Here is a 22,303-nt window from a genome sequence, read left to right as displayed (position 1 = left end):
TGGAACAAATCACTGGTTTAGTATAAATCTAATGGTACAGGGGACACAGGGCTCAAAACTGGGTAAAAAGGGACATCACCCTACATAAAACATAACACTGAAACATTACAAATATGTTTTTCCAAAATAGAGAAATAATACATGGAAGCATCTTATAGAACATCTTTTATTTTATTTTCATTTTTGATTGAGTCCAGACACACGCGCACACACGTAGCCATCTATTTATCTGCACTCGTAAATAGATGAATGTACAACAGATATACATAAATACACATTTCTGATATGCATATTCATTGGAAATCATGCTATGTCTCTGCAAAGGACTCGCTCTATTGGATGAGGGCACACAGCGAAAAACACATACACAACAAACACAGCAGAACAGTTGGAAGAATCTCTATAGACTTGCATGTTTTACAGTAGATCCCGCTGATCTGTCCATTATTTTTTGGGGACATTTTTACAAAGAAACAGCTCCAGATTATAGACCTAAATATACAGCAGCTGCTCCTCATTGAACACACAAGAATATGATACAGAAAATGTATTAGATTGCAATTGTTTCTTGCCCAGCAGCAAAAATAAAAACAAATAAAAATAATATTCTCCGATTCAAATGGAAAATATATTTGTATATCTTTATATATGTATTTATAATTTTATGTACACATTCTCAGGAGCACGACTAAAGACTATTAAATTAAATACACCAGCACAAGTGAGAAACAACAGGCTTTTTTTCAATAAGGCATCAACTGAAAAGATTGTACATAATATTGCTGCTCTTGTCTCAGTCTGGTGAACAAAAGTGAAATGTTTACAACTGCACATCTAATGAGTTAAACTATTTTACACCTCTGGTGATACTTATCTGTCCTGCTATTGAAACAAATGCACAAAATGTACACAAATTAAACAATATAAACTCTCCAATTGTGTCAGTAGCTTTGATATTACACTTAAAAAGGTATTTGAGTAGAAAACAATAACAATATTTTGCTTTCTGATCAAAATGCAGTAGCACAACAGTAAAAGAATATTATGGAATTGTGGAATTATTTCAAAAGTTTATGCATAAAATGTTACTTTTCCCAATTATATTTAAAGCACCAAAACAATACAAATGCAAAGGGTTGTGACTTGTAACAGAAGGAGCATACAAAAATAATGATTGATCTATACGTTTTACTTTTTAAAGTAAAGTAACTGCTGAAATAATTCCACATTTTCCACAGGAGACTAAATTTAGATCTGCAATGTAGTTTTTGGCCTGTACGTATGTCCCCTTTGCAACATTCAACCCATTCATAAACTATAGCATACTTCATTCAATAGACAGAAAACTTATACACAAGTGACTGCAGCACAACAACTTCTGAGTTATCCAGTGGACTAGTTTTGGAGTGATGAGGTGAAAGAGAATTGTCCCAAAATTATTATTATTGTTATTGTTATTGTTATTATTATTTTTTTTTTTCAAAAAATGTAAACATGATGACCATACAATTTTTTTTGAGTCCAGCGATGTTGATGTTAAGGTAACAGCCCCCACTAAAAAAATGCATTTGTGAAAGAAAGAGCAAAATAGTGACAGAGTCAATAACACTTAATTTACATAAAAATACTAGTAATGTTAAGACTAAGTAAAAAGAGTCTTAAAATATCTTTGGGTGCAAATAATAAATGAAATGTTCAGTTACATGTGAAAAATAATAAATAAAAACATTTAATATAAATAACAGTAATAGCAATTGAACATACATAGACCAATTGTTGGTGTATTTATGATGAAGCTCCTTAAATCCACCTTGATACTTGGCACAATAAAATCAGTGATCTCTTGGGTGGACACTGGTTTTGCTGGTAAGAGATAGCACACAGTTTACAAAAGTCAATGCCACATTTAGATCTTCAGTATGGTGGAGGGCTCTGATTGGCCGAGTTGTAGTTTAGTAATGAATTGCTTTGTGGAGTTAGTTGAATAATTGGACCATTTAGAGTGCATGAAAAAACACAGAAAAATATTTTGATGTTGGACACTTACGACTAGAGCTTTATGGTACACTTATTACACATATTCACTCAGCAATTCAGCTTTTGTGATGTTGTCTTCACTGTCAGGATCTTCATCACAGGACTGTAGTCACCTTAGATCCCTGGAGGGTTCAGTCTTTAAAGTTCATATATCCATGTCCAGACCGAGATCCCAGGGCTACTGCTGAAGTCTGGATCACAGACTGGCTTCTCCCATTGCCAAGATGTTTCTGTCAGGGTTTACTGTGAGGGAAAAGGAAGTCAGATTAGTGTTATGAATGTGACCAAAATGACATTGGAATTATAAAAACAACCATTTTGGAGCAATGGTTTTCAAAATGAGGTGCAGGTACCACAACCAAGGCAATAGAAATGTTAATAATATTTTAGCATATTGTTTTATTCCACAATAAGTATATTGTCTGTTTATTGACTTTATTATAATTGGTAGAAAAGCTGAACTGAACCTGTATTTGAATAAGAAAATGACCTAAATTAAGGCCTAATTAACAAAGCTTGGGTATATGAGGTCCACTGTTCTTTTAGTGGCTTCCCATTCATTTGTTTGCATACTTCTTATAGTTCTTTTTTACAAGATTCCAATCAGAGTAGATAACCCAAGTTGCAACGGCTGCAGTATATTGGATACATGTAGCAGCATGTGGCTAAAATAGCACCTCCCTCTCAAGCAAGTAAATAGATGTATGTAGAAAATACTGAGCAGTTTGTTGTTAGACAGACTTTGATGACTGGTCATGGTGGACTAAATGATACTGATGAAAATGTCTTGATGCAGATGAGTAGTTCATACTGTAGCCTATACTCCTTATACCTTATACCTAGTATCCGAATCCTCAAAGAAACTACTTTTATCATCACTTACTGTCTCTTTTTCCCAATCCCCATCTGGCACGGCCTCAGACTCATAGTGTAGCGGAGAATACACCCAGGTCTTGTCCTCTGGAGGCTTTTACACACCCACCACAGCAGAGGGCGCCAGAGAGACAGAGGGAAAGGGCCACACAGACAAGCAGCAGGGGCAGGCAGGGAGATAGACAAGAAGAGAGGACAAGACAGGAAATGAAAGTTAGGGATGCATTAGGAGATGCTGAGAGACATTGGAAAAGTGTGATTTGAAACATCACGTCAAAATGTATAAAAAGGATGTAGTAATCCTTTTAGCTGTTAGAAAAGTACATAAAGATGCATTACTGAGAAAGGGAATGCAGTAACATGTCTAGATGTGTTTTTGACATCTCTAAGTTGCCCCATTTGTGAAAGATGAGGTGCTGCAGCCAAAACAGGGAGTATGAGGAGCGGGGAGAGGGTAGGAAGGAGGGAGGAGATAGATGCTAGGAGGGTCACAAGCAGCTTCCTCAACTACACAGTATGCCACTTACATCCAGCAGACCTTAATAACGCTTTGCTTATGTCTTCAGAAACTGTAGGTAGCAACCAAAATGGCAAACCACCAATCAGACATAACTTTATGACTGTGTATTTTTGGTAATCACCAATAAACGTGGTTTACTTAATATCATCATTAATCATCAGCATAAAAATCAAAGACAATTTATGTGAAATCAGACCAACCAAAGTTTCATTCATTCTCTTTGAGCCTGGTATATTCCTTTTGAATTTTTTTTTCTTTTGATATATTTTGTTGAAAAATGTTACTTTTTGACTAATCTATCCAAGCATAGCCATTTTGAATCTTGTCTTCACTTTCGTCAGTTGTTACAATGTTATGTCTGGTTGGTCTATGGAGAGAAAGCTGACTGCCTTTCTTGCACACAAGATCCACTCTGATGCTAGAGGGATGAAGCGAGCTGTCAGTAAACAACTAAATCAAATAAAGAACCAACTCCTCATCTTTTGTTTTTCTGCCTACAGTAATGCCGTCTTTTCACCACAGGGAGTATATAGGCATTTTTACACTACAAACCACACTAACACACCTTTAGAGCAAAGAAAAAGCAAGATTTGACACAGCCAGCAGCAGAAACATTTTTGTTTACTCAAGGCACAATCATTTAAAAGCAAAATGATCAAACTATGCATGTTATATCAATATATTTAATAAATAATAGGTTAACAATGAATGGGTTGAGTTTACTTTTGCAACACATGACCAAGAATACTAAAGACAAAGAAGCACATAAAAATATATTCTAAGCCCTGGTGAAGATTATATAGGTCTAAATGTATCTTTGTCCATGCCATGTCCTTAACTAATCAGAGTGCCTTGGCCTATCTTTATAAACCCATGGGACTCTGCTGAACCAACTGATGAATTCCCTCTTGTTCATTTGTATAATTATTTGTATATAAGTTATAGACGGCTTACACACCATCACACAGTACGATCACAATATCATCAATACGTTACTTGTCTTTTCTGTCTTTTCTGATATACTATCCAACCAAAGCAAATAGAAAAAACATAAAAACCTGTCATAGCTCATGGTTGCATAAATTTTAAAAAACTCCCTCTGCAACATAATCTACAAACAGGAAGACTGTTACACACTATTACATTGCTATTGCATCTAATTGAGGGAGGGGTTCACTCATATGTCAACAGCCGGGCCTGGGGGCACTGTCTGGACACACTTACGGGCCAACTCGGCTGGCATTTCCTCTTTTGGCGAAAAGGAGACACCACCCATGTCCTACCATCAGGAAACTGACAGAAGAGGTGCACAGCAGATGGACAAATAAAAAATAAAAACAGAACTATGAAAAGAGAGGAAGACATGACAGAGGTGAAATAACACAATCAAAAAAGCATACAGAAGTGAAAATAGAAAAGTTGTTGTGAACGTGTTGGATGTGGGTGAGTCAGTGATGACAGACGAATTCTCAAGTCTGGCACACTGTATTTTTATCCTGCCACACCATTATATTTATGTAACAATAAAGAAAGAACTGGTAGAAATGGAAAGAAATAACACTAAAATGAATGAAAGAACTTAAAACAGATGAAAAGAGGGTGAAAGAGAGGAACGGTGGAAAGTAAGTGATAAGAGCGGCCATAAGGGCTAAATTATTTAATCACACTGAGCGACCTGTCTTCAACTCCAGCTCCACTCACATCACCGTATCATCACCCAGCAGGTCAAGTGTGTGAATCAAATCTATTACACTTTTCACATCAGAAACTCATCCACACTCTTCAACTTCAAAAAAGCCCTGAAAATCTGTTTCTTTCATTAGTGTTTTATCTTTTTTGAACTGTGTGAAGTGTCTTTGAGTCTTGTGAAAAGCACTACAACTGTTATGTATTATTATTTTTACTTTATCCAATTCATGTTATAATTCTTGGACACAATCAAACATGATTTATTTTATTTGATAGAAATGATGTTGCCTTTGACTGTTATGTCTAATTGTTTAGGAATTATCTGTAGGACAACCTATGGTAATATGAAAAAACTTCAGTTACTATGTGAAAAAGACATATTGTAGTCTCAGCTTCAACTTTTGATTTGGTTATCTTGTTCAAAATGAGAATCAACCATCCTTTTTGATTTGAGCAGAGAGTGACTTCTGCATTGCCTAGAGTATCTGCAGTGAACTTCATTTTTCTGCCTTTGCCTCCTGCAGCGCTAGAGCCTCCTGCTGCTGTGTGTCATCTGTTTCTGAAGCATGAATGAGCCATGAGGCAGAACAACTGAGATATTAGCAGTGCAAAAGGCTGTAGTTCTATTCAAAGAGAAATGTTCTCTGTGTGCAAGTGGACTGTAGTTTTAGTGTAGATGAAAAGGTGCACTGTGTAACTTTTCTGGAGAGGGTCTGCAACCTGTTTGTCTCCATGGAGATATTAATGCTTTGGTTTAAATTGTCCACAGTATGGCATTAAACTAATAATTATACACAGTATGCTACAATTTGGCTTGCAAGTCTCTATGGAAATTCGCAGGGTTGTGGTTATACTGCAGAACATTCTAGGCAAATCTCCATGAAGACAAGCAGGTGACGGACCCTCCATGGGACAAGTTACACAGTGCACCTTTAAAGATACATTTAAATGTACCCTATGTAACTTGTCTGGTGAAGGGATCCACTACATGTTTTTTATTGCTTTGCCTGGAACGTTCTGCAAAATGGCACTAAACTCATCTGTCTTGCAATTGTTATATTATTATTGTGTTTAAATGTTAAATATACCTTAAAAACATGCATTCTTACATTCATATATGAACATGCAAACTCATTGACATTATATACCTGATTGTCTAACTGCTGATAGAAGACACCTTGTAGACGCTGTGTTAAATGAGAACAGTCCTATCTGTAGCTGCTATCACTGGCACAGAACCTGACACTCACCAAAGTGACTGCTGATTTCAGATTAGATATTTAAAAAAAATTCCTTTAAATGTTTAGCCTTGTTTCTCTGTGTACACATAAGGGCTACTTTCTCTTACACTACAAAATCTGAAAGCCTTTTGATCAAGATATATAGACCTGCCATTTGACAACACAGAAAAAGCTTTCCAAAGCTAAAAAAAAAAGCACCTAAATCACGCCAGCTGACTCACTCAATGTGTCTATGTAAAAACAGTGAACTGAGCATGCTTTTATAAGTCACTTCAACACCACAACCCAATTTAACACTGCAAACTGTAAGCAATAAGTTCACACCATGTTTCTCATACCAGCTGGATTCAAATGGGTTTCTGAGGTCCTCCTGTTAACGCCTCTGTAAGAATTAGGAAAACACCACACAGCTCAGTCCAGATGAGGTAAAACTATGAGATACTGAGGATTTAGTATTTCTATTATAACTATTAAATGTACAGATTGTTACATTTTGCCTGACAAAATGAGCTTCAGTGTGATTACTGCATATTAATATAAGGTTTAATTTGTTTAATTAGTATTTGTTTACCCTTCTTCCTTATTTAAATGTATTGCTATGTGTATATGTATGAATGTGATAATGAAATGACTTGAAGGTGCACAATATATAACTTTTCTGGTGGGCTCACTGACCTGCTTGTCTCCATGGAGCTGTTATTGCTTTGCCTAAAATGTTCCATGGCATTACACTTATTTATCTCCATTGAGACAAGCCAGGCCAAGTAACAAGCCATATCTTGGTCACAGTTACAATGAATAAATAAATACTGAATACACAGTTGGATGAGTTTAATGCCAAATAGTGGAACATTCAAGGCAAAGCAATAACATCTCCATGGGGATGCATACATGAAAGTTACATAGTGCACCTTAAGGTTATGACATCCTATTTATGATGAGTTATGTGCTCTGTGGGTCTTACAAGGTAAATATCTGTGATTGGCACATCATCCTCGTCGTCGACAGAGGCCTGGCTGGTACACCCTGATCCAGACACTTGGCTGGGTGGGTCTGCCTCCTCCACCACAACTTTTGGACTGGAGGGGGGCACGTCTGCGCTCATGGGGGTTGAGGAGGAGGGGACTTCAGGGTCAATGGAGCTGCAAGGGACCGCTGCCTCTACTCCGGCACCATCTACCTCCTGGACATCACTGTAAGAAAGGGGGATGAGTTTTCAAACAATGTAAAAATAAGTGATGATAAGGCATGTTTTTGAACATCCATACTGTAGAAAACTGCTTTAAAAACATATCTCCATGAAGACGCAACCACAGCAGTTTCATACATTATGGACCATTAATCGGGTCACTTGGCATCACGTCTGTGTTTTTATTGGACAAGACGAGGCCGCTGAACTCTACAGCTGTGTGAGTGCGTGGTTAAGCATTTTAAGCTTAAAGATGTGCCAGTTGTCTATCTGCTGCCTCACAATCCTGTATTGTTTTTCCAGGATCAGCAACTATTACAGAGGATTGACACACATCCACTTTGCATTTAACAAACATCATGAGCACTTGTCTATACTTTTAGCTTTATGTCAAAAGTCTATATTAATAAAAAAAAATATTCATACCTTTATTTATTCAAATTTCTAATTTCCGCCTCCCTCAACAGCCTAAATAAGCCATTGGAATCACAATGCCAAATCAGTGGCCTTCACTGCCCTTGCTGCTCTCTGTTATCCCGCCTCTTTGTGCCATCTCCAGTGCCTCAAGCCATATGTCTAGTCATGGCCTCCTTTGCCTCAGACTCAATTAGACACATGGTTTCCCTCAACAACCACACCCTGATACCCCACATCTGCCCCTCTGCTGACCTACCCCTCTGTGTCATTTTCTTGGAATGGGCTTGGCTCTATCCATAATTTATTTGACATCTCTTTTTACCAAAATATAGCCCTAAGACATACAATGGGCACATTTCAAACACAGATTGTGAAAGTAGGTCTAAAATTAACCCTATATGTAAAATGTATATAAAATCTTTCAATCATATAAGCACTCTTAATCAAAGGCCACTGCAACTAATTCTATGGTGTACAATTAAGTTTGTTAACAATAAACATCTCTTGTAAGTGTCTGCATAACAATTTCAAGACAAGTGTCATGACGCTGAACAAAAATGGGAGAGAGCACCAATAATGGGCACTCAAACAACATGCGCTAAAGTTGGTGGAGATGTGATCAACAAGGAAAACAAAGAGCTGTCCAAGAAGGTAGAGGAGCCCCCTTCTCTAAGAGAGGAAGAGTGCTTTATAACAATGGGAAAGGAGGATCTGAAGCTTCAAGGAACAAAGGGCACAACACTCCACCCGCCTGAAAAGACTTGCAACATGAAGGAGCAGAGGAGGGTGCCCAGATGCCAACACGTAAAAAGCACCTCCAACTATTTTCCTGTACCCTTGCATTATGAAAACAACTGCTCTACATATAGCATACTCTGGTCACTTGATTATTATACAGGATATGGGCAAAGCAGATTAATACTGGTCAAGTAAACAGAGGTATGAACCATATTTTTGGCTAACTTACAAAAAAAAAAAAAAAAAAAGAAAAGAAAAAAGGTGAAAAGAACAGATGTGAGTGGGCAATTTTAACCTACTGGAATCACCTTTCCTCTTAATTAAATGTTTTGCTTTTTTAATATAGTGAAGAAAGTCTTAAAAACTGTTTAAAGTATTTCCTAGCAGTAAAATAGTCACATTTACCATAAAAAAAGACAAATAACCACAATTTAGTGGGATTTGAACTGTCACAGACAATTGCTTTAATTAAAATATTTTTTCTACCAATCAGGTCATTTCAGATTAATGAGTGCAGCCAGTGGCATTTTGTCCCACTGCCCTGATTCTACAGACTCAAACCCCCATGTTAGGTCCCCTTAGTCCCCCCCATAGAGACAGACAGAGCACAGATTTTTACAAGCATGTTCACATGCTTGCTCATAACCCAAATACTGTGGTCCAGAATCCAGATATGTCCCAGGTCAGCACAGGGGTAAACAGGTCAGGCTGCTCTCCTGTTGTCTTTAATGTCTGAAAGTGTGTGCTAATCCAACAGCTGCCTTTGCATAGGTGAGACAGGTTATTTATATAGACAAATCTGCACTGTACTGACTCACTCACTGAAATCATTAAGGTCACGCAGTAATTAGTACGTAGTGGAGTACGGTCACGTTTTTGAGAATCAAATTAGTGAGTTGGTGAATTCTGGTTCTCTCTGGTTCAGGTATAAAACTCTCTTTGTAAAATTGCCTTTTATATGGGTCTAACATATCTGCTTTGTTGAGACCGGGATGGCAATATGCTAGTATATTGAAAAAAAATGTAAATACATTTCAATGACAAATTTTCTTAAATCAATCTGAAAATTAAAAAATTACTCAACAAAACAGGAAAAAAAATTACTTTACAAACCTGTGTGCTTTTAATTTTCTTTCACAGCTTTTCTTATAAACGGATATACTCATTATTCTTATATTGCACAAATTTCAATGTTATGTCAATAAAAGGCCATAATAATAACTAGCTGTCTAATGATGGTATCTAAAAACTGTTATTCACTTGTTATTCACTTGTTATTCACTACTCTTGATCTATGTAACACACAAGAATAACACACTGATTGTAGTAAATGAGTGATTCTTGTGTAAGTGAGTATTTTCTTATAATACTCAATATCATTCTTGTTGCTGGGTTACCTGAGTTTAGGAGGCGTCTCCGGGACAGAGAAAGTGGGTTCACTATCAGGCCGTTTCAACTCCACCTCCACAGTGATGGTCTGCTGGTCCTCCTCTCGCACCCGAAGCTCCTCCTGTGTCCTGAAAACCCCCGAAAACACATAAAAACAACATGAGCAGAGGCACAGACTGGAGCAGGAGAAAGAGCCCAGTCATAAATAGACTTTTCCCCACCGCCCACCACACCCAAACACAGTGACAACATGAAGCTAAGACTAAAAAACACCAAATAAATCCAGTTTTATATGGTTAATAGGGTAAAAAAACTGTGGTAAGGGCCAACACTCACCTTACGTCGTGGCTGAGGGACTGGGTGTGCCGCCTGGACACAGAAACACTGTGTTAATAGCAGAGCACAACGAGACTATTGACTCTCTAGTAGAAATATACTTGCCAAAAGATATTTGTATTTTTAAACTGGCTACACTAAGTTTTTGCTGGTTCGTTTGTGTCTGACCTTTATAGTCAGTACTGTATTGATGTTTCCATTATAGGAATATTATAACCTCTGATGACTAGGGCTGCAACTACCCATTATTTAAGTAGTTGACTAGTAAGCAATTATTTTTTGGATTAGCAAACTAGTCTAACAATTATTTCTTTTGCATATTAAGATTTTTCTGAACTAGTGAAAGACCCTCATCAAAATGATCAAGCCAAGTTTATAATGTAATGTAATTTTGGACAGTATTTGTGGGTGTATACAATACAGCTTTCGAATGTTAACTAGAATTTTAGGACATGGAACATTGCAGACATGGAACCAAATAATTTGATTTTGTAGGTTAAAAAGTGTATTTTTTTTAAATAATAATTTTCTTTTTACAATAGTTTGAACCTGTATCGCGGGTGCTCGGCTGTGTCCGAGGGCGATCTCTCGGGGATGGACAGTGAAGTTGTGGACGACAGAGTGGTGGCGATGGAAGCTGTTGTGGCTTCTTCAAATGAGGGAGGAGTGCAAGGAAGAAGATCAGGTCGCCCTGGAGACAACAAAACATTTTTTGGTTTATATCAGTGGTCCCCAACCATTATTCTCTAAAGACCAGTACTATGATTTCTTTCGGGGACTGGTGAAAGGGAGCAGAGCCATTAACGAAAGTGTAGGATGTACAGTATAGATTACAAGTATATCAGTTTACCAGGTGCATTTGGATGATATTTTTGAGTAAATGCAGGGCTATACCAGTAGACTATCAAACAGAAATAATGTACATTTAAAAATGGATTTACTTATAATTGTTGTATTATGAGTGTCCATGTCCTTTGTAAGTATGTACCTTCATCCTCAAGGGTGGGGAAGCTGCGGGCTCCTCTCAGGTCGTAGATGTTCTCGTCCCTCTCTGAGGTCAGCTGACTGGCCGACCACGCTGCCCCAGGTCCTATTAGACACTTGTTACTGGGCACTGTGAGAGACACTCTGCCTTTCTTTGAGGGGGATGACTTCAGAGCTGTAGACACAAAATATATTACTAACATTTGTTGACAAGAAAGAACCAAAGGGCAAAAACTAAAACAGACTTTGTAAAACTCATTTTAACCATACATAACCCAAACCCGGTATAAACTGTAAACTGAATAAAGCAGTGAGGTTTACATTTTGAGTATAATTTGAATTAAAACCTTTTTCTTTCTTTCTTTTAATTCTCATGATTTTTTTGTTTTTAAGATTATATTGAGACTTGTATAATCATAATTACCAATTAACTGAATAGTCTCAACATCCCTATTATCCCTTTATATGTATATGTATAATGTAATACCCTTTAAATATTCAGTATTGTTGGCCGGAGCAGTAACAAATTAATTGGCAAGGGCTATTGTTTTTTTGCCAGGTTCTTCTTCTCTATTATTATTTTTCCTTGCGATTTTGAGGGCTTAAACGTCAAGTAAAGTCCCCAAACTGAGTTTGAGATTGACCGGACCAGTGAAAAATTTGATATAACAGGCATTGCGACAATGCTCAAAGTGACCTGACTCAACAGCGACGCCTAGAAGTGGATCCTTATGTGAGTGGGAACAAGCAAAGTAGGCAAACAAAATTCAGAACAGTGATAGAGAACAATAAGACAATGCAAAAGCTGAATTGGTGCATGGCTCTTTGATGAACAGGAAGTTAGCCATATTGGATAACAGATTTGCCACCACTTTGACTGTATGTTTGTAAAATGCATTTAGTACTTGTTTTTTGGTCAGATATTCAGATTTGGAACATCACATCTAGAGACACAGGTTCATAAAAATGATCAGGTTCTTTGGGATATTATTTACGATTTGCATATAGCATGCTGGCAAAAAACTGCTTAATTTCCTGTTTCTTTGATGACTTCTCACGGCCACAGGCATTGGTCTAGAGAGGGGTCTCAAACTCAAATTACCTGGGGGCCACATTAGATAAAGTCTGAGTGAGGCTGGGCCGCATTGAGTATTCGATAAATAGCAGTTGCACGGGAAAAGAGGAGAGAGAAAGAACAACACGCAACACACTTTCTTAATCTTTAATAACAGTTCAGAACATGAAAATGTATTCAGAACGTAAGTTTTAAACTAATGCGTCTACTCTTCTTCTTTTACCTACTCCTTGCTGGTTGAAACCTGGCTACGCTTCATCTTGTACAGCTGAGAGATATTTGGCTTGCAGGAGGAAGCATATGAGATCCTCAGGATAGATTGAAGATGCTCATCAGTGAGCCTTGACCTGTATTAGGTGCTTTCACACCGACAGTATTTGGTGCACACCAAACGATCCATTCGAACCAGAAGTGGTTAGTTCGGTTCGTTTGCGTTGGTGTGAAAGCGTCAATCGGACTCTGACCAGGACCAACTCAAGTGGGCCGAGACTTCAAAAAAGAGGTGGTCTCGGTTCGCTTGAATCCGCACCAAATGACCAACTTTGGTGCGGTTCTTCTGGTGTGAACGCGAACCCGGGTCCAAACCACAGACAGCAGGTCTAAACGAACTATTCTAGATGCATCATGGGAGAAACGCGTCTCCTGCCTGTAATGACGCGCTGTACGACTCCAGCGCAGTAACAGATTGTTGTCCAGACGCAGCCGCGATTCATTTTCGAAATATTTTACCAACAATGGCCAATACAGAGAATGTAATACACGAAGATCAGAGCAAGAACGTGCGAACGTGTGGCTCCAGAGTGAGTCAAAAATGGGGGTGTGTACTTCTGTTCAGGACCTGCACAGAGGTCCCGGTGTTCCCCGTGATCATGTAGGAACCAGCATTTGTTATTTTAGGCTTTAATTAATCAAATAATTTTATGGCAATAGGCAATCGCCCATTCAATTGATTCACCTTTAAAAATGTCCTGCTTTTAGCCTAGTGTGAGAAATACAGTCGGACTAGATCCAAACCGGAGTCCCGAACCAGCGGGAGCAGCTCCGGTTCTGTCCGGGCTCAGATGACGTGGAGCGGGGAGTGAAAAGCGCTTTTCCCGGGAAGAACCAAATGCGGACACCAACTAAACTGGATTCACGTTCTGTCCGGATGCTTTGCACCACCTCGGAACCAGCTGCGGTTCTTGAGCACGAAGGACAGGAGCAGCACAGACCTGTAGGTATAGTGCACAGAACATTCTCACTTTCCCCTCAGCGCGCAGACGGTGGAACGTACCCGCTCAGACCCAGTCATTGCGCACTGGTCTTGTTCGCCACCGTCTGGAACCAGCACATGGAGGACAGAGCCTCCGGACCATCTGACCAACGCGCTTGTAGGACGACAGAAGACCAAGGACCAGACTCCAGCGCCGTCCTGAGGAGCTGCGCGCTACGCTGAACGCTGTTGGCTGCTGCTGTTACCCGAACTCAGAACTGATGCGGTGAGTTTGTAGAAAGTTCTACGTTGCTGTTTTATGAGTTCGTGGTGATAATTTGAGATGAGGACGCCCGCGGTATTAACAGGGAACATCAGTATTAGTTACTGGAGGTATCGCTGTTCTAAACAGAGGCTCGTTAATCGGACCAGTTTGGTTCGTTTGCCGGTGTGAAAGCGGACCACACTGGAGTGTATCTGCTTCTCGTATGTCAAACATGGATGGAAGACGCTTGTTTTTGCCTCGTACTTTTTGCTAACATGTCGCCAAGCCTCTGGAATAGATCAGTGCAGTTTTGTGGTGCTTGCATATTGATGGGACAGCTGTGTTTGCCGCTGAGTGCGCGTGGATTTCGGCGACGCACAGGTGGAGCTTGGTCATCGAGTTGCCAGCAAGTTACGCACTGAGTGTTGAACAGGTAAACAGACTGTCAATGTCTTTTTATTTCTTATTAGCCCCTCCAATAAAGGTCCCATACTTCTGAACAGGGGAATTGCGTCAGCGCCTCCTCTGCGCTCTGATGCTGTGGTTGTGGGAGCGTAAAGTGAAGTGCGCACACATGTACCACCACGTGTGGTTGTTTTGGTTCTTCGGTGATGCCTTATGTGCACGTGTACTTGTATTAACAGATCCACTTAGACTCGTTCCTTCACAACTGCTGTAAATTGAGTTTTGGGACGTAAACTGCGTTAATAATCTGTTGTGAATCTGCATGGCACCGATTGCAGCTTCATCTGTCAGTGCGGCCCGCGGTAGGGGGTGGGATTGTGCGTACATCTACCACGGGCCGCACTGACATTATTCTTTGAATCAAGTGGAGGGCCGCAAAAAATCCTTCCGCGGGCCGCGAGTCTGAGACCCCTGTCTAGAGAGTTTAAATTCAAATCACAATTGCATTGTAGTTGAATTAGATCATCACAGATTATGAAGTCTAATAGAACTGAACACTATAGCACTCCCTACCATAGATATAAAACGTCAACATTATCAGATTTGTACCAAATTTAGGGATTAAATTCTATGCATGACTACAAGCAAAAAACATGACTACAAGCAAAAAAAATATTATATTATATATTACAGATATGGGACATTTTTCACAGTTGGCCAGCAGGGGAGCAAGATCTCGGCCTGAATATATTATACTATAAAACATATATAAAGTGTTCATTATAGCGCCCCCTACTATAGAAATGAAACGTCAACATTATCGGATTTACACCAAATTTGGGAATTCAATTCTATGCATGACTACAAGCAAAAAGCTTGACTACGAGCAAAAAATTATATTACGGACATGGGGCATTTTTCACATTGGCCAGCAGGAGCACAAAGACTTCTAAAAAAACACATTTATAGGTGCACTCTGTAATTTTTCTGATGGAGAATCTGTGGGCCTCGACAGCTATCGGAAATGGACAATAGCATGCCAGGGAGGTTGTGTGGGAGGTTGGTTGTGTTTTACATTTTTTATGGTAAGATTTGTATTCAGTATCAACTGAAAAATGTCCTTAGAGGATCAATAAACTATCCTGTTTCTAAAAAGCACAGATAATTGAGGTTTACTCAAAAAGAAAACATCAGGATCAAACTTAGGCTTTCTCCCACATGATCCATGACATGAAACAGCTCCTAATAAGGCAGCATGCTCCTGTATCTAATCCCTCTGTCACGGTTTGGCAGTAAAAAAGACAAAAGCCTGGCATTTGACGCCTGTGTGTGTGTGTTTGTGTGCATGTCTGTGCCTGTGTGTATGTCTCTCTCTCTCTGATTCGACCCGTGTGACTATGTATGGCAGTGTTAGGACCAAACTCACAGGAGCTCTTCTTGAAGACGGTGTTGCTCATGAACTTGTAAAACCTGTCGGCATAGAAACCGGGCCGATGCACGGACACGGTGTCCTGCAGAGAGACAGATTAATCAGAGAGAAATAGTGCATGAGAAAAATGATCAAAGCAGACTGGATTACATCGTCTGAACAGTATTTTAGAGTTTATAAACAAAATGATAGAGTGCAAAAGAATGCTGCTATAAGTTAAGATAGAGAACCAGCCAACCAAATCACTATATATAGACCTGTTAGAAAACATAACATTTAGCAATTTTGCAAATTAATACACAAAAAACTAAATTTTATGCTGAACAAGTTGTTTATGAAACAAGAATTTTGACTGAATTACTGAATAATGAAAAACACTGGTTGTAATTTTTATTCACAACTACCATACTTGGCTATAATTACTAAAAACACAAACATAATTACAATATTTTTAGCTTGAATTAAATAAATGTTCACTCCACCGCCAGACAAAACAGAAAGCACAGGAGCCCAGAGTCAGCAGAGGCCGGAGACACAGCTTTCATTATTTATGATGTGACTGTGAGCCGCGATAACACTGACACGAGACTGACAGATGACACTTGGTATTTGCCAAAGAGAAAAAACAACTCCTCCGCAAATCGCTATAGTTAGCCTTTTGCATCATCGCTATGGAAATCCTAATTATTCACATCTTTAAATGCATTTGCACCATATGTCACATATAGGGGACCAGGAGAATGACGCACATACAGTTGTTAGGGGGACTGCTCCTACACAAGTCTACTGTACATGTGTTCAGCGGTAACAGAGAGGAGGATGAGTAATGAAGGAGGGGGGGAGGGGGGTTCATCAGACAAAATCAATCTCAAGACAGTCATAGTACAGTACAGTAACTACCACTGAATGAAAAACATGGAGTGAATTAGATTTTTTAGATAATAACAATTTGAGCGTTAAATTAGCTACTAAGTTTGGTGTTATTTGTACAATTTTAGCTTGGCCCACAATAATAGAGTTTTCTGGGTATTTGAGGATATATGATATTTTCACTAGTGGTACTAGTAATTATGCAAATTATTAAATTATGATTTCTTCTATTAAATAAACTTTGTGAACACTGTTACAGAATTGTACTTTGTCCATTGCACTTTCGATTTTGTAAATTTAGTGATATAATGGTGATTATCTTTGTTAGTGATTATTTACTTCATTTACTTGAATTATTGTCTTCCTTTTTCATAGCAATTAGCAGTAATTATAAATGATAACTTGCCTTGAATAAAACAGATCTGGTTCCCTGTTAGGAATAATGATAAGGAACAAGGTAACTTTGTATTAGGTGCTTTACAGCCTGGCTCTGACTAGAGTAAGCCCAATTCTCATGTCTAATAATATAGTAATAAGATGAGAAGATAAATTATACTATACTGAAACGCAGGCGTTATGTGAAAAAGGAAACTTACTCCGTCATGAACCAAGGCCTTCCACGTGTGCTCCAGTTTCTTGATTAGTCTGCACACAGGAGAAGGAGAACAAATGAATGCAGCAGTCGGTCAAAAGAAATCAATGTGATGTGGTAAACATGTATCTCAGTCTCCATTATCACAGAAGTCGATTACCTATAGGACTGTAGGATGTCGATAATCCCGATGTACAGAAGAAGACGCTCCCCTTTGCCATTTACAGCTGGGATACCACCCATCCTGAAATCACAAGTATATCACCATGTAAAGCACTCTGTAGCATTTCCTTTCCAGTAAAATTCTGCATAAGCAGAATCAATATTTAATATAGATTTTTTCTTTTGTTTCAATAAGGAGGAGCTAAGGCTGAGTCTGCTTGGCTATAACAAATTTATTCTAAAGCAACTGAAATCTTTACTCAGTTTTGCAATTTTGAAACACATTAATTTATTCCATGTGGCTTCAGGCACAATGTCCTGACCCGTCCTGGAAAGCGAAACTGTCTAAGTGCTGGCTAAAGATACTCTCAAGGAGGCAAGTCTATAAGAGGTTTAAAAGGCAACATCAAGCCTTATCTTCCTGTGACCCAGTGTCAAACTGGAGATTTTTCTCCAATCCAGTGGTTTGTAAAGTGGTTTAGATTATCTTCGACTGGACTTGATCCCAGAGGATAATAAGGCCAACAGTGCAGTCAGAGGTCAAAGCCCCTGAGCAGCATTTTGATGCCAGTGAGATTAGAAGCAAATGAGCTACTGCTACTGCCTTCAAGAAAATGCAAACATAGTATGGATTAAACAAGCATAAACTGCTACATAATAGAGAGCAATATGTGCTGGGAATGTAAAGAAAATAACTAGATCACACGTGTAACATCCATTGAAGTGCGGTATTCAGTTTCAGTACACAGTGATGGTTATGAGATTAGAAATGATTTTGCAGCAGGTGCTAAAGGGAAGCTGCATTAAGTATAACATAATTTGCTCTGCAGTGTATGTGGATAATTAATGTGTCAAAATGAAGACTTTCCTTCAAGAGTACAAGGCCAGATTGACTTGCATTGAGATGAATATAAAAGTAATCTGTAGTCGATCTGAGCGATCTTAATAATATTATTCAGAGATGTTCTGTTGGATGGGGCTCTATGTTCTTCACTTTCTTCTCTAAAAGGTTAGTCACCATCATGCCCTGAGTGGCAAGTAGATTTAAACTAATCAATGATAAATGAAAACTCTTAGTATGGTATTAAAACCTTTCTATTATCATGGAGACCAAACCAGACCAAGTTATAAGTAAGATCTGTGGAGAGGCCCCGTTCACAGTAATAAAACCATATGTAAATTGAATAAATGAAAAGACAGAGCTGTTTAATGTCATATTGTGGAACATCCCAAGCAGAGCAGTGACATATCCATAGAAACAAGTAGGTGACAGACCCCCAACCAAAAAGTTACATAGTGAACCTTTAACTAACTTTTTAACTACAAAGTGAATATGAATCCTGATATAAACTATGACAAAGGCAAAAAATCTATATATATATTATTTGCTAACCCCTATGATTAAGTACTACATTGCACTAAAAGTACTAACTGTCCAAGGACAAAGGAACATAGTGTGTGTACTCACGTGTCATCAGTGTCTATAGACCCGCCACACGCTGCTCCCCCCTGGATGGACTCCATGGCGGTGGAGTACAGGGCCTTCTGCTGGGCCACGGGCCGCTTTTCGTCTCCCTGGGAACCCTCCATCTGCCTCTCCCTCTCTGCCTGGTCCATGTTGTGAACACCCAGCAGCAGACTGTAGTCCATGATCTTAAAGCTCTCCAGCACCTGAGCACAGACACGTCATGTTAAGATAAATATGAGTGACATGACAGGCATAATGTAAAAAGTTACAGTATGAGACAACCAAACACTTCTCATGGCATTTGCTTCTTATATGTGGCTAATAAGCATTTAAGACTATATAACTTGAATAAGATTAAGCAGTCAAACAGTCCAACATTTTCCAGAACCGTCATTGATCTTTTTAAGCGAATGACAGTTTGAACAGGCCAATTACCTGCAATGCGTTCACATAACTTTCTTCCTTAGTTTTTTGTCAAATCCTCATAATATCATCTTCTAACAATACATCTTCTAACAACACATCATTTGTGTGGATCTGGTTAGATTGTTATACCGGGCCACTGAACCTCACAGTCTCAGCAAATGTAAACTGAAGATGGTGATTTATAAGACAAGAAAGGCCCTGCAGACCAGACCAGACACCTTGTAAAACTCCAAGCCCCTAATTTATAATGAAGGTTTTGCCGTATGCCAAACACTCTCATAAAACAATGTGTTTTTCTGCTTTCCCTTCCTTTGTTTAGTTTAACCAGCATCCTCCTATTTTGATTATAGACCCTGGCATCTTTACTACTGGTCTGCTCCTTCCTTGTTTAAGTGTCTACTCCTTTTCCTTAACATATTGATTGACTCAACCTTCTAATCCAACACATTGCTCTCTACAACCATGATTGCGTGCCTCTTTCACAGGAGCCATTTCCCTCCGGAGAATCTTGATCTGTGCATTTAATGGATACACCACCTTCACTAACCCTACATTTGACCTGTCTCTATCTTGACAAAAAGAAACACATTTAACTAAGAGACCAGCTAGTGTAAGGAGGCAGCTATTAGAGCACAGCAACAAGGGTGATTTCAATAACTGAGTTGGCAAATAAACAATCTACCAAAATGGAGTCAGAGTTTTTTTTTTTCTTTGACCGTTTTAACTTTTATTTATCTGACTGATAGTCCTGATCCTGCTCAATGTAGAATCAACTCATGTACATGTTTTTTGAAGAAACTTATGAAAGCTCCAGACAAAACAGCCCCATCAGTAGAAGAGTCAAACCTGGGACCTTCTTGCTGTGAGGCAAAAGCAATAACTCCTATGTTACTATGTTGCCATGCCTGCATGTGGAAAGGTAAGATTTATATCTGTCTGAACAAAACCCTATATTATAAAACAAAATTGTCAAATTTCAGGCACCTCATAGCATGCTGTCATAGCATGCTCTTCCAGACACACACAAACATCTTCTCTAAACATTACCACAGAATACACATTTAGGTCTGCTGTCATAGTACTTACCAAGCAGTCCCGCTGTAGTGTCTTCACCATTGCATTGTAAGTATCCTGATCCAATATAAGTCCATCTGGGATGTCCTGCATAAAGTCCAGGTCTTTGAAAGTGGGTTTGGCCTTCTCTCTCTCCTTCTTGGATGCCCGCCTCTTGTATGTAGAGCCCTTCAGGTCGTACTTGAGGTGCATACGGACCACCCGCGGCAGCACGTTGTTCATGACCACCACTCGAATGTTCTTCCCACCCGACTGGACGCAGTAGAGGCCAAAAAACTTGGGCAACAAAGTGCGAGGGTTTTGATTCAAGTTCTGAAAAAGCCAAAAAGAAATAATTGACCAAAAGATTACCACTAATTAACAGACTTATTGCAGGAAAAGCTTAAAAGTATTCAGGCATTGATTAAGACATTAACACTGACAAGGTCTTTGGGTCTGCATTTGATTTTTGTCAGAAATCGTTGGCTCGTTTGTGACAAAATCTATGGTTGCATTAATTTTTAACCCTGTGTCAGTTTGTTCCACACTGTACTAATGAAAATAATTCTGAAAAACAATAATTATGGAAAACACAGTTGATACACAGTTGATCTTATATTTAATTTATATTTTATATTGTCTTGTAATTTTCTTGCAGCATCACAACTGCTGTAAATTGGCTACACAATTTTTAATCCACTCTCCTAGTTGCTTCATTCACATCTACAAAGAAAAGTATGTAGAAATTAAAATGCGTCTGTTTTTTTTTTTAACCAAAACAAGGTAACCAAATAGTCCAACTTAATTTGTTTGAATGCTTACTCAACGCAACACAACACAAGCATTAGAGAAAAACAAACAAACATGGCCATACTTTCACAGGGCAGCATGAAAATGTATCTACAAAAAGAACAGAAAGGGAACAGTCATGAAGGATGTGGGAGTGTGGATAAAAGGATCAGGCCCTGAGAGGCTCTGGGCAAACGACCTTCGAATGAAAAGAGAGGGAGGGAGAGAGAAAGAGAGTGAAAGAGGGAGAGTAAGAGGAAGAATGAAAGAGGGAGGGAGAGATGAAGAGAGAGAGAGCAAGAGAGGGAGGGAGAATGAGCAAAGGGGAAAGAGAGAGAGGGAGAAAGAGAGACGGAGGGAAACAGGGAGGGAGGGAAAGAGAGGGAGGGAGAGAGGGAGAGTGAGAGAGAGAGAGAAGGAGAAAAAGAGAGGGAGGGAGAGAGGGAGAAAAGATGGGTGAGGGAGAGATAGAGAAAGAAGAGGAAGGCATAGACAGAGAAAAATAGAAGGGTGATGGGTGAGGAAGAGAGTGAGAGGTGGGGGAAAAAGAAGAGAGATAGGGCAAGAGAAAGGGAAGAAAGCGTAGAAGAGATGGACAGAGAGAAAAGAGAGACCACAGAGAGAGGAGAGGTTGAGAGACAGAGAAAGGGCATCTTCTGCCCTCAGCCTTATGTCAATGTGAAGAGGCCAGCCCAGTGACAAGCCACAGCAGACACGTGAGAGGGCACAGAAACATGAGCAATGAGAAAGAGCAGTGAAGGAGGATTAGCACATGATGAGGTCGAATAAACTATAAAGAAAATGACGGTGGTGGCGTGTAGGGAGTGTCAGAATAGAGTGATGAGACGGAGACGCAGGAGGAAGAGTCAGATAATAGAGCAGATAATGGGTTACATCACAGAGCTGCCCTGAGCCAGGCTCCTCTGCTCAGTCAGCTGGAGCAGACATGTGGACCGCACCAACTACTGCTGAACGCTGTCTCCAGGCACAAGCTTTTCAACTGATTTTTATTATACAGTACTTAATTTATTCATTACATGTTCTATTGCTACATCTGTGGTGATGGAGAGATGAGGTCTAAGTTCAGAAAACAGGTAGATGTGTTGTTCAATTCTTGTGTCCTAACAAGACAAATAAATATAAAACTAAACTGATAAATTCAAA

At 39.1% G+C, this 22,303-nt stretch overlaps 1 protein-coding gene across 6 annotated transcripts in view; it reads right to left on the bottom strand.

Annotated features, from left to right (window-relative positions):
- Window positions 1-152: 152 nt before the first annotated feature.
- pip5k1ca (phosphatidylinositol-4-phosphate 5-kinase, type I, gamma a) overlaps window positions 153-22,303 on the bottom strand; it is a 42,790-nt gene continuing 20,639 nt past the window's right edge. The window contains exons 7-18 of one of the 6 annotated variants that reach the window (XR_008633531.1): window positions 20,384-20,683; window positions 18,872-19,074; window positions 17,402-17,485; window positions 17,246-17,294; window positions 15,777-15,861; window positions 11,418-11,588; window positions 10,967-11,120; window positions 10,430-10,462; window positions 10,102-10,221; window positions 7,325-7,553; window positions 2,921-6,742; window positions 153-2,280 (exon numbers count right to left, since the gene is read on the bottom strand). Coding sequence is in view for 5 of the 6 variants with exons in the window: in XM_055164479.1 (XP_055020454.1) it covers window positions 2,864-3,004; window positions 7,325-7,553; window positions 10,102-10,221; window positions 10,430-10,462; window positions 10,967-11,120; window positions 11,418-11,588; window positions 15,777-15,861; window positions 17,246-17,294; window positions 17,402-17,485; window positions 18,872-19,074; window positions 20,384-20,683 (1,569 nt within the window). In the remaining variant the exon portion in view is untranslated. Of the gene's footprint in view, window positions 6,743-7,324; window positions 7,554-10,101; window positions 10,222-10,429; window positions 10,463-10,966; window positions 11,121-11,417; window positions 11,589-15,776; window positions 15,862-17,245; window positions 17,295-17,401; window positions 17,486-18,871; window positions 19,075-20,383; window positions 20,684-22,303 lie in introns of all 6 variants that reach the window. The other 5 variants (XM_055164481.1, XM_055164479.1, XM_055164483.1 and 2 more) reach the window with 5 other exon arrangements.

The sequence above is a fragment of the Boleophthalmus pectinirostris genome, unplaced genomic scaffold (assembly GCF_026225935.1).
Source record: "Boleophthalmus pectinirostris isolate CB_2022bp ecotype Guang Dong unplaced genomic scaffold, ASM2622593v1 HiC_scaffold_7, whole genome shotgun sequence".
Classification (NCBI taxonomy): Eukaryota; Metazoa; Chordata; class Actinopteri; order Gobiiformes; family Gobiidae; genus Boleophthalmus; species Boleophthalmus pectinirostris.
The sequence above is the reverse complement of the archived record's forward strand: the minus strand, read 5'-3'. Positions and strand labels throughout refer to the sequence as shown.